This window comes from Coffea eugenioides, chromosome 9 (assembly GCF_003713205.1).
Source record: "Coffea eugenioides isolate CCC68of chromosome 9, Ceug_1.0, whole genome shotgun sequence".
NCBI classification, from domain to species: domain Eukaryota; kingdom Viridiplantae; phylum Streptophyta; class Magnoliopsida; order Gentianales; family Rubiaceae; genus Coffea; species Coffea eugenioides.
Window position 1 is genome coordinate 13,228,098 of NC_040043.1, and position 11,632 is coordinate 13,239,729.

Genomic DNA, 11,632 nt, shown 5'->3' on the forward strand with positions numbered 1-11,632 from the left:
TTAATCTATCAACATCATAATTCATTAGTTACACCCAAGTCCCAAGCATGCAGCTTTTAAATCCCACTCACAATAAAGGGCAAAAAAATAATATCACTGGAAATGTAACTGTCACTGCAGCAATTTAGTACTAATCAACATTTACAAATACATCAATTAAAAGTGCCATTTTCATATCCACTAATTATTATTATTAGTTCTTAAGTGCCAAAGGCAATTGTGACGCGGACGCTGACGTAGACACAGACCTGTCCTTTGACTCTTTTGACCTTTGCACCTCCAGCTGTGGCCGCTGCTTTCTGTACCGCAGAATAAACAGGAAAGCCGAAACCACCAGCAAAACGACGCCGCCCAGCCCGCAGACCAGGCTGCTTATGAGTAATATTTCCCTCACGTGATTTTTGTGAATGTCACGTGACCTCTTCTTTTCTCTGTTTCTCCACCACGCCGCCGCCGCCGGATCGGAACCAGGAGAAAAGCCTCCAGCGGAGCCGGCGCCGGTGGTTAAGTTCTTGGCCTCGGGTAACGACACCCTTTTTCCGTTGTTAAAGAAGGAGAGCATTTCCGGGTCGGTTTCTTTGGTCGGCTCTGCCGTGTCTTGGTATGATAAGCCGTGGTCTGATGGCCGGAGATATCTGCCGTCCGATTGCATGACGAGAAGAGAGAGTGTTAAGTTGAGTGCTAGGAAGCAAATGACTGGGTAGACGACGTAGTTTTGGCAGCCACGATCCATTTCTGTGTGTTGTGATTTGAGAGAGGGAGGTGTGAGAGTTTATGAAGATGATGAAGTGTTTTTCACTCATTCTCACTTTGTACTTCCACTTATATATATGTGTTGTAAAAAGATTAGAATAGGGAAAGTAAAATAAGCAAATAAATTGATGTTTTATATAAATAGCTTTTTTGCCATAAAGGGTAGTCTACGTGGGCTCCATTTGATTTGCATTTTCTTGAAGACATTTTGGATTGAAAATTATGTAGAAATATTTTTTTGTGATATAATGATATAAGATGGAAAAATAACTAAAAAGTTACAAAAATGGCCTAAAATCGTGTTTAAGAAATAATATAGTAAATTCTTAATGTGCAAATAAAAATAGGTAGTGTGTGTGGATAGGAAATTATTTCGGATAATTTTTTGAAAAAAAAAAATTGTAGCACTTTTTTGATGTAATGTATATAAGATGAAAATTTGATTGGAAAATATGTTAATGATACAAACAAATTAATGTGTGTAAATAATATGCAATCCAAACAATTTTTCGATAAATCATTTCTAGCAATCCAAGGTTTTTCGGGTGACATTTGTGAGTGATGATTATTTGGACTTTTATGAAATAAAATTTAATTTGTTTTGTTCTTATAGCATCTTTGTACATTTTTCAAGTTTGTGTCAAATTTTGAGAAGTTTCAAAGTGTGTTATTTCCTTTTTGACAGAATATTTCTTTTATGGTCATTTATGTCCCAAAAAAAAAAAGAGAAAGAGGTGGTTGATAGTCTTTATTTTTCTTTTTGACCAAAAATTTATATGTATGCAGCAAAAGATAAGGAACTACATGCTCTTTTCAAGATTTAGGTTAGACAAAAATCTTTTATGGATAAAGGTTTGTCTAATGGAGGTTGACCGGCAATTGCCAGCATGAGTTTCAATTTAATTACCAAAAAAGAAAATACATATTTACACTTTTTACATTCATTACATTTAAATTTTCTTGATTTGATTTTTACTTTTCTAAAATATTAATATTTAGACACCCTCTTGATCTATATTTAAGGGACACTCTCTTAACAAACCTCATAAACAAAGTATTAATGCTTATTAATCATATTTTCAGTTTTTAATCTTTTTTTTTTTGTAATTTTTATAATGCATTTTAAAGATGGATTATACACTGCCGAGCTTAACACATCGCTAGAGGAGGAAGCTGGCTGACTACGTGAGTTCCTTATGTTGATAAGAAATTGAATTTTCTAAATTCTTTCTTTGTTAATTCTAAAAATATTGTCTACTTTTTTTTTAAATATATACTTATTGTTTTCAAACTTTCTTTGAATCAATACATAAACTTCCTAGCTTTTGTATTCACTTCCTCGCTTAAAGAATTACTATCAATTTCCAAGTTTTCTACCCTTTTTTATAGGACAAGCCCATCATCATTCAACATAGCAATATCACTAAACCGACAAGTGTTACTTTCTGGTTAACCCATCTAATCACTGCAATTATATCGAACTTTTTCTGTTTTTTCTTGCGTACTTTGTCTTCAACATATTTGCAAACTATAAATGATTGAGACCCACTATGGACACAACCAATTTCCATTTTTTTTTGGTTTTTGGTAAAAAAATTTGGATGGTCCAGTACCAATCATCTCATGAATCATATATGTTCTCGAGACCATTGATTATTTATCAAAACTCGTACAAATCGTTCGCTTACACAATTTTCATATCAACAACGACAGTCAAATGCACGGTCTTTTTATATGAAGAAGTGATCGATTCTTATACTCTCTCCGTCCCATATATTTAGTCATGTTTGGACATATATGTTTTTTATGCATAATACACTCCACTAAAATTTTTTTCCTTTTATTCCACTTTTACCCATAATCATGTGTTGATAAAAGTAAAAAGTAGAAAATAATCACATCATATTTGTTTTTATGCATCATTAATGAAGGTTATAAGAGAAATTTTAAAATATAAAGTAATTAAAAATATTAAATATAATAAATATTTTCGAACAATCAAAAAAGAAAAATATGACACTTTCAACGGGGCGGGAGAATAACAACTAAGACTTGTGTTGGCATCTATCGGTTTCATGATTGCGAATAAATAATCAAACCATGATAGATAACGCGTGAAATCTTGTCGGGGACAATAAAGGGCCTTATAGGACGGGAATTACATTAGTTGGTCGTTGGTCAGATCCACCGCGCCATTTATTTGTCCTTTTAACACTTGACAAAGGTAGAAGACAGCGATTTGGCAGAGTTAGCACATTAGGTTGTTATGAGTCATGACTTGCCAATCCAAAAATAAAATAATTCTCAAATTTAACCCTTTTTTTCTAAGCAATAGAGAAATCGTCAAAAGCAATTTAAGATAAATTGAACTTCAACAGGGAGGACAAAGGGTCATATCTCCTTGTCTTTGAAATTGGGGTATAGTTCCAAGTTGACGAATTTTTTTTTTTTTACAAGATTTAATGTAAATTTTTATAAGTCATTGGTTGTCATATTACTAAATTGGTGTATAGTGCTTAGTTAAAGTAAGCAAGCCAGTCATACAAGCCAGTGAACTAGGCAACCAACTTGCTCCAATCATAAATTAACAAAACTAATAAATCAAATAACGGTCAGTAGTAAAAAGTCAAAATCAAACTAATAAATGAATAAATTTATGCTTTCATTACTTTTTTTCCCCCTCCAAATATAAAAAAGAAGAAACTAAAATAAAAATAGATAAGTAAGAAGTAGAAAATACCATTATGGATTTGGTTTAAAAACAGAGAATGATGTTTGTAGTAAAAAAAACTTGATATTCTTTCTTATTTATTTGTTTTATATTTCCCTTGCATCTTTTTTGTTTCATACTTATTTATTTTTATTTCCCTTTCATCTCTTCTGTTTTTGGTAAAAATTAAGATTTTGTAGGCCAAAATCTAAGTTTTCAAAATCATCTCTTCTCTTCAGAGAGAGAGAGAGAGAAGGAAAAAAGAAAAAAGAAAAAATAGTGAAAGGGTAGTATTTGACATTGATCACTGCTCTAGTTTAACAAGCTTGGCTGTGAATTTCTTGTGTGATAACTAATTAGCTCAAGCGTGAATTTAATAGCTTATTTCCTCGACAATTTCAGAAAACGATACTGATCTCCCGCATAGAGCATGTAACATCAAGCAAATGACAAATTTTTTTGTTTCAAACGCTCCTTAATTGACGTAATATTTGACAATTTATCGTGTTAGCTCCTCAAAGAATTTATTATTTATTTCCTGAATAATTCCGATTTCAGTTTTGGTTTCTACAAAATTGATCGGAGTTACGAAATATTGACCTCAAAAGATTCAAAACTTTCCCAACAAATTTTTTTTTTTTTGGTTGGAGGGGAGGGGGGCCGGGGCAAGGTACAATTTCAACAGATTATCTTTCTGCCTTTTTAGATTATTTTGGAGAACTTAAATATGACAAATAGAATATAATAACCGAAAAGAGATGTATAAAGCTGGCAGAAAGTCTAAATTAACTTTAAGATTCTTGATTGTGCTTTTGCTTTAAAGTTGATCGATCACATGAAAGTAAGACTTTTCTCACGAAAGAAGCCACTGATTAGTGAATAGCATCACATGTTCCTTCTAGGTATGGTATTATTAGGATCTGTTTATTGCTTCATGTGGACAGCCTTCATTGAGCTAATTACCCAACAACTTGTCATGATTCAGCCTGTGGAAAAAGTAAAAACATTGAATTAGTGCTTCTTCTGTTTTTTTTTTTAAAAGTGAGAGGATTTAAATTCAAGACCTCTTATTTACAACTCCTCCTGCCTTTTCATTTAATCTAACCCGCCCTTGATTTAGTGCTTTTTTAGCTTTTCTTTCTGCAATATATTTGTATATACTTAAAATTAGAAAGGATTTTGATTGAAGAAAGATTTGCATTTTATACATTTTGCCATAACATAGGTCATTTCTTGAGCTCTGTTTTTTTATTGTTAAGTAAAAGAAGTATAAGGATCCTGCTAGTTGACTGTGAGAAAGGTATGGAGAGGGATAGGAAGGTAAAAAAAAAATAAAATAGAAATGATAAAAGAAGTATTAGGAAATTAATTTAGAGGAGAGAAAACAAACTCAAAGACTCCTTTTCCCATATTTAAAAATTATTTTTGGGTAGAAAGAGGGGAAAGAGTTTATTTTGCTTCGACCATTCTAACTAAAACTTGCAGATAGGATTTGCAATAACACAAGGTCAAGTTTATATGCCCTTTTTTCGTTTGGTTAAGAAACATTGATCTCATATATAGTTGCGTTTTGGAAGAGTAGAAATTTTTTTAGCCTTAAGAAGAATAACAGTAATAAAATGTAGCTGGAGATATTTTTGGATAGTATTAAGAAACTTTTGTTAACTAATAAAAACTAATTCTTTGGTAAATATTATTGTTAAGTTAAGAAACCCTCCATCAATTTTTGCTAATCATGGCTAGCTTTTGAGCTAATTTAAAGTACCTGATCCAACAGACCATCTTATTTTTAGAGTTTAGGCAAGTTTTTCAATTCCTTTGCACCTCCTTTCTTTTCTTTCCTACTATTTTGGTAGGGATCAAGTGCCTCAAGAACTTGGACGTTTGTCATTCCACTCTTATATGATTCATTAAAATTTCATTACACTTTTCTGCATGAGAACTTTGAATAATTCACAGAGACTTTTAGGGCATTAGTTTTGAACATTTCTTGGTGGGGTTACTCTATATAAAGGTTGGTTGAATCATACCAGCAACCTTTTGAAGAGAATGAAAAAGAAAGAGAAAAGAAGTATAGAAGCAATAGCAGAAGCTCTTGATTATTCTATTTCTAATGGGATAAAGATGCCCAAGAATGTGAATGTAAGACTGCTCATCTCTCATCTAGGGGCCCTTTTTGTCATAGTTGGAGAAATTTCTAATTTTGTGATGAATTTTAAAAAAATTCTACAAAAGAGGTGATTTTGGTAATGAATTCCGTCCGGGGGGTCTTCGCATTCGTGAAATGCGAGCTCAGTAGAGCTCGCATTTCACGAATGCGAGGTTAGAATAGAGCTCGCATTCGCGAAATGCGAGCTCTACTTATTGAGCTCGCATTCCGCAAATGCGAGCTCTAATTTAATGTTTAACTCCTAGTTTGCTGGTTCAGACTTGCGGCTTTGAAACTTTATCTACTTCAGTTGCTGTTTGGTTGTCTTTGTTTGGCCGCAAGTTCTGATCTGCTGAGATTTGTGTTTATAATCAATAACCCTGGTTTCATTTGAAGTGTTCAGTGTTAAGGGGTATTTGGGGTGATAGGTTCACTAGTTTTGTTTGAAGCTTTGCATGATTTTTCTGCATCGAAATTTGCAGAAGCATTGTTGTTGAAGAAAAAACTGTTCTTTGATGCTCGCATGATCCTTTCATCTAATTTGTTTTGTGCTTAAACATAAGGATTTTTGCGGCTAAAAGATGGAAAATGTTTAGAATTTTTATTACTATAGTCTAAGTGTTAGACTGTTCAAGTCATTAGTTGCAGTCGGATGAAAGGAAACTACATCAGACACCATAAAGGCTGTGCCGCGAGCCTGCTGCCGAACCATCTTGCATGAAGTATTTTCAATATTTGCATGATTTCCTCCTTGTCTTGGCTCTCAGTGAATGCGAGCTCCAATTCGAGCTCGCATTCGAGGAATGCGAGCTCAGTGAGCTCGCATTTCCCAAATGCGAAGACCCCTATTTGCAGAATACACTCCAAGAATCGCCCTCGTTGTAGAATTCTTTTTTTTTTCCATCATAAACTAAGAATTCACCCGTCATAGTTGGGGGTTGCCCTTGTCCCCTAGCTCTTTATGTTGTTGACTTAATTATCAACTAAATGCTTTCTATATATAAGAGATGGCGGATAATATAGTCCTTAAGTTTGATCCTTGGGAACATCCACCATCAATTCTCAACCACGAAACAATAATAGTGTGTAACGAGTAGCTAGTAATATTACTAAATTACGATCACATGAACATTAAATAATCCCAAAAGAGGATTTGATCTGTGACACCATACACAATAATCTTGAGAGAGATATGTCTCTTAAATATACTTTGTTCCATTACTCATCCAGGCATTTTTGTCATAGTTTGTGGTTGTCCTTTGCTTCGCCCTTCATTATTTGGGCTAAGGATGGGAGGTCATGAATAAATATACACAAAATAATCTTAAACCCGACAAAAGACCCCATAAACTATGATGAAGCAACGTTCCTCTTGATCAAAGCTACCAAGATAAGAGCCCCTTCTTGGATTTGGGGCATGAATGATTTGGAGGGCATTATGTTGACTTGGTGCACCAAAAGATGAGAGCCCCATCTTGCAGTTGGGACATGAATGATTTGGAAGGCATTATGTTGACTTGGAGCAAACCAAGTCTAATTAAAAGGTTGGAGGTAACACAAGTTAGTTCAGTTTGTAAGCATGGATTACTTTCTTACAAAAGATCATGTATTTAAATCTCACTACTAATCTGATGTGAGCACTATGCTGGTGAGCGATATATGAGAACTCGTGTAAGCGATTTATGATTTCTGGGGCAATGCTTTGATCTATGATGGGATGGGAAACTGAATCTACCTAAACTTTTTATTATCCAAAAACAAAAAGGTTAGAAGAACTTTTTAGTTAATCACCACCTAGAGCTATTTCACAAAGGAGAAAAGAGAATTCTCTGCCCATGTTTTATTGGATCATTTTTTTTCTCATAATCTCCATTTTTCTTGGCTTAGTTTCCAAAGGAAATGGTGAATCTTGAAAAGAACAGAAGTGAAATTGCTCAAAGGTAGCAAACCTCCAAGGGATTAATTATTTTCTTGGTCAAATAAGAGCTACTGCGCATTGCCAAATTGGTGAGTTTTTTGTTATAACGAACTCTTTGAGCTCACTAATCATTATTATTAGGGTAAAATACCAAAAAACTCCTTGTGGTTAGCTAAATGTTCAATTTAACTCCCTCTAGTTTAAAAACCTATACTATAACTTCTTGTGGTTTCAACTACATTAAAAATTGGACGGAAAGCATCCAATCTAACGGTTATACGTGAAATGTTAATATTGCCCTTATATAAATGAACTCCCTATGGTTTGTTGAATATTCAATTTAACTCCCTCTAGTTTGAAAAATGACACTATAACTCCCTATGATTTCGATTAAATTGAAAATTGAATGGAAGCATCTCATGTATAGTAGAGACAATATTGACATTTCACGCACAACCGTTGATTTAATGCTTTCTGTCTAATTTTCAATTTAGTCAAAACCATAGGGAGTTATAATGTAGGTTTTCAAACTAGAGGAAATTAAATTGAATATTTTTCTTCCATTTAATGTAGGTTACACGCTCTGATGTATTGAAACCCATTCTCTTTGAATATCACAATTATACCCCTAATTAATTTGAACTCTTGAAAAGAACAAATGTCAATGTACGAGGACGTGTAACATGAGTCTTTCATATTAGTGTGTAATATAATACCCATAGTCGTTTTGAAAATTAATTACTTTTATTGTTTACCCAAAGTAGTACTTCATACCCAAATATTTGCTCGATACAAACAAAGAAGAAATTTATAATCCAGCATGAATAAAGATGAATTTTTTAAAGAAGAAAGAAAGAAATTTGTCCAGGCTATTCTTTTTTCTTTGGTAATAAAAAGTATAAGCGGTTCGACTTCGAATGCATTACGAGTCAAGACATACCTCTGAAATCATAAATTACGAACACAAGACCTTTGCTGAAAATGCATCACCTTAACAACCTTTACCATTTAAATCCTACATTTGTAATTTTTCCTATGTAAGCGTCTAATAATTCTTTACGCTTTTTTTCTTTTTTTGAGGAATCCTTTACGCTTTCAAAAGTCTTTTATTTCTCCAGTGCCAGTTGTCTTACTACTATATTAAAAGTCTTTTATTTTCTCCGGTGCCAGTTGTCTAACAAAATATTAAAAGCCTTTCATTTCTTCAGTGCCAGTAGTCTGACGTTGATCTGTTCCCTGTGTGCTCAACCACCATTTTATTTGATTACATTTATTTGTTTCCCATGCATATGTTTTCCTCCTAGGATCCATTGATGCCCACAATCTTAGACTTTTTTTTTTTTTGTGGTCCTCATCTCAGGTAGAAACAGCTCTAAATTTCCCTGCTTGCTATTTTAAAAAACGGGTTTGATAAGACCGAATCAAAATCCCAAATAGAGCTTCCCACTAGGAAGTTTGTCACGGGAAAAAATGGAAGAAAAGCACACAAGGTAGAGGCTCTGTAGTACTTTTGTTATCCTGAGGAAAGAAATTTGGAAACAAACATATTAGTTTATCACTCTTGCACAATTAAAAGGACTCCCATACACAAATCTGGTTTAATAGAAATTACTGCAGTTTTCAAAAAAAAAATTTTTTTTTTGATAGGGGAGGATGGAATTTAAGAAGCAGCTAGCGAGGAAATTTTTCTTTTTTTTGGCTGTGGATTAACAAACAAAAACGATAAACAAGAATTCTTTGCCACAAAACTAATAAATGAAACACATGCATCTTTGTTCACTTGGTTGCAGCTGCTGCCTGAGCTTGGAACTCCTTGAGACATTTGTTCAACTTCTCAGGCTCTGGCACGACATTCTTAGCAGCTTCATTTGAGCAGAAAGTCTCAGCCCACCGAAAAAGAGCTGGTGCTTGGTTTCATCGAGCAGTTTCACAGAGGCCAATTTTTCTATTCCTTTTAGCCATCCCAAGCAGCCGCCTAGAGCTATATCCAGGTAACCTATGCTATCTCCACCAAAGAAATTAAAGCTTTCCCTTTGCTACACTTTACGAAAGCAGCCTCCAACAATACTAGACCTTCACGTACTTTTTCTAGCAGAGTTGTCCTCGAGTCCTCCTCTTTGGCCTCATATATTTCCCAAAGCAAAGGAAGCCACTACAACATTCTTATTCTACCCGTTTAAGTCAACATATTTTGATGATGGGGCATGAAAATGAATTTCTAATTAACTGGTAATTCCATTCGATTGGGGACAAGAAGGCAAAATAACATTCTAATTGGTTTCACATATTGTCACATGATTTTCCTAACGTTTCAAAATATTCAACTAACATTCCTGTGACTTTATATGAAGCGAAAATTTGATGAGAAGCAACCTCCGTAATGTCATTAATTGAAATGCTAGTGTTATCTCTGAACAGAACGGCGGTCTAACCACTTTGAGGATTATAGAGTATTAGGTTGATGTAATAGTTTGATTACACATGTTTTGGAGTGCATTGGTGTTAACCATTGTAACTAGAGGTGTTTTCGTTCTCTTTCCACTTTATATAAAATCACTAGGAGAATTATGTAGATACTTTGAAACGTTAGGGAGGATCATATGACAATATCCAAAACTACAAGGAAGTTACTAATAATTTACCCTATAATCTATCAACACGAAAATTTCAATGACTGGAAAAGTAAGCGTTTTAGTTATGGCATTTAAAACCTAGAGAAGGTAATTTTAAGTGAAGTTTACTCTTGGTTTCTTGCTCCTATCACTGAAATTGCAGGAATAATTATAGAGTAGAGAAGTTGTTTAGGTACCTTTTCATCAATGTAAGCAGCCCAAAAACGGGACATAGCACGATCACGGGGATGAGAAGGAAGAATAGAAGGACCATCTGTCCACACCTCATCAATGTACTGTACAATGTTAAGAGATTCACATATAGGCTCATCACCATGGATAAGGACTGCTATTTTCTTCTGGACAGGATTGGATCTAAGGAGGAGCTTGCTTTTGTTCAGAATATTCTCTTCTATGAATTCATGGTCAATGGACTTGAGGTTGAGTGCAAATTGAACACGATCCACATATGGGCTATCCCAGAAACCTAGAAGCTTTACAGGTTTTGTTGCCATGACTAAAAATTCTCGGATGAAGTAAAATTAAGTTGGAAGTAATCTGACGACTAAGCACTCTTTTGGGTATTGCTTACTGCATGAGATGGCTTGCTAATTTGCTATACCAAAAACATGGGATATATATATATATATATATATATATATATATATATATGAGGCAGGTTAAAAAGTAAGTGCATCAAGACAACGTTTCATTAAAGTACTTGCTATACTTTGCACTTTCAACCGAGTACCATTTTTTCATTTTGTATTCTAAACTCTCAATTTTAGATACTTTACATCCTACACTCTCAAGTTTATTAGATCTAAGTTTAATCAATGATAACATTAGCAAAATTAACTGTATAGAAGGCCCTACAAATCAGTGAAAATTTGTTGAAAGTGGTAAAAAAAAGCTAAGGTATCACAGGTAGAATAAAACGATACATTGTCATTAATTTACACTATCTTTTATCTCATTAATTTTACTAATAATATTAGTAATTAGAACCATACAAATCAATGGTAATGTGTTGAAAGTAACCAAAAGAAATCAGGATATTGCAGGTAGAACAAAATGATACATTATCATTAATTTATACCAATCTTCATTTTGTTAATTTTACTAATGTTTTCATTGATTGGATTTAAATGGAAGAAACTAAAAATTGAGGGTGTAAAGCATCTAAATTGAGAGTTTAGAGTATAAAATATCTCAAATTAAAATTTAGTGTACAAAATGAAAATGTGATACAAGTTCAAGAGCATAACGTAGAATTAGCTCATTTTTTAAACATATTGATTCTTCATCCACATGTCACATGTGGTGTTTTTAATCATACATACCAGATAGAGCCACGATTCCATAGTGGAATGCGAAAATGGACAGAGAATAGGACAATCCCTCAAAATGTTGAATTTAAGCGTGGTGACTAATTTCCTAGCTAGACAATGCCTCATTTGTCAAATGAATTTTTTGGGTGTCTGCCTAAA

General features: G+C 33.7%; 2 protein-coding genes across 2 annotated transcripts; both read right to left on the reverse strand.

Annotated features, from left to right (window-relative positions):
• Positions 1 to 809, reverse strand: LOC113783182. Its single transcript, XM_027329248.1, has one exon. The coding sequence runs from the start codon at positions 731 to 733 to the stop codon at positions 194 to 196; it is 540 nt and encodes a 179-aa protein (XP_027185049.1). The 5' UTR covers positions 734 to 809; the 3' UTR covers positions 1 to 193.
• Positions 810 to 9,218: 8,409 nt separating this feature from the next.
• LOC113783779 (glutathione S-transferase U15-like) lies at positions 9,219 to 10,682 on the reverse strand. The gene is given in 4 exon segments (XM_027329987.1): positions 9,219 to 9,437; positions 9,440 to 9,551; positions 9,554 to 9,682; positions 10,340 to 10,682. Coding segments are annotated over 4 exon segments (690 nt in total). The 5' UTR covers positions 10,658 to 10,682; the 3' UTR covers positions 9,219 to 9,306.
• Positions 10,683 to 11,632: the final 950 nt, after the last annotated feature.

Excerpts from the sequence above, each read along its gene's own strand:
- LOC113783182 (XM_027329248.1), bottom strand. The coding sequence starts at position 733 with ATGGATCGTGGCTGCCAAAACTACGTCGTCTACCCAGTCATTTGCTTC.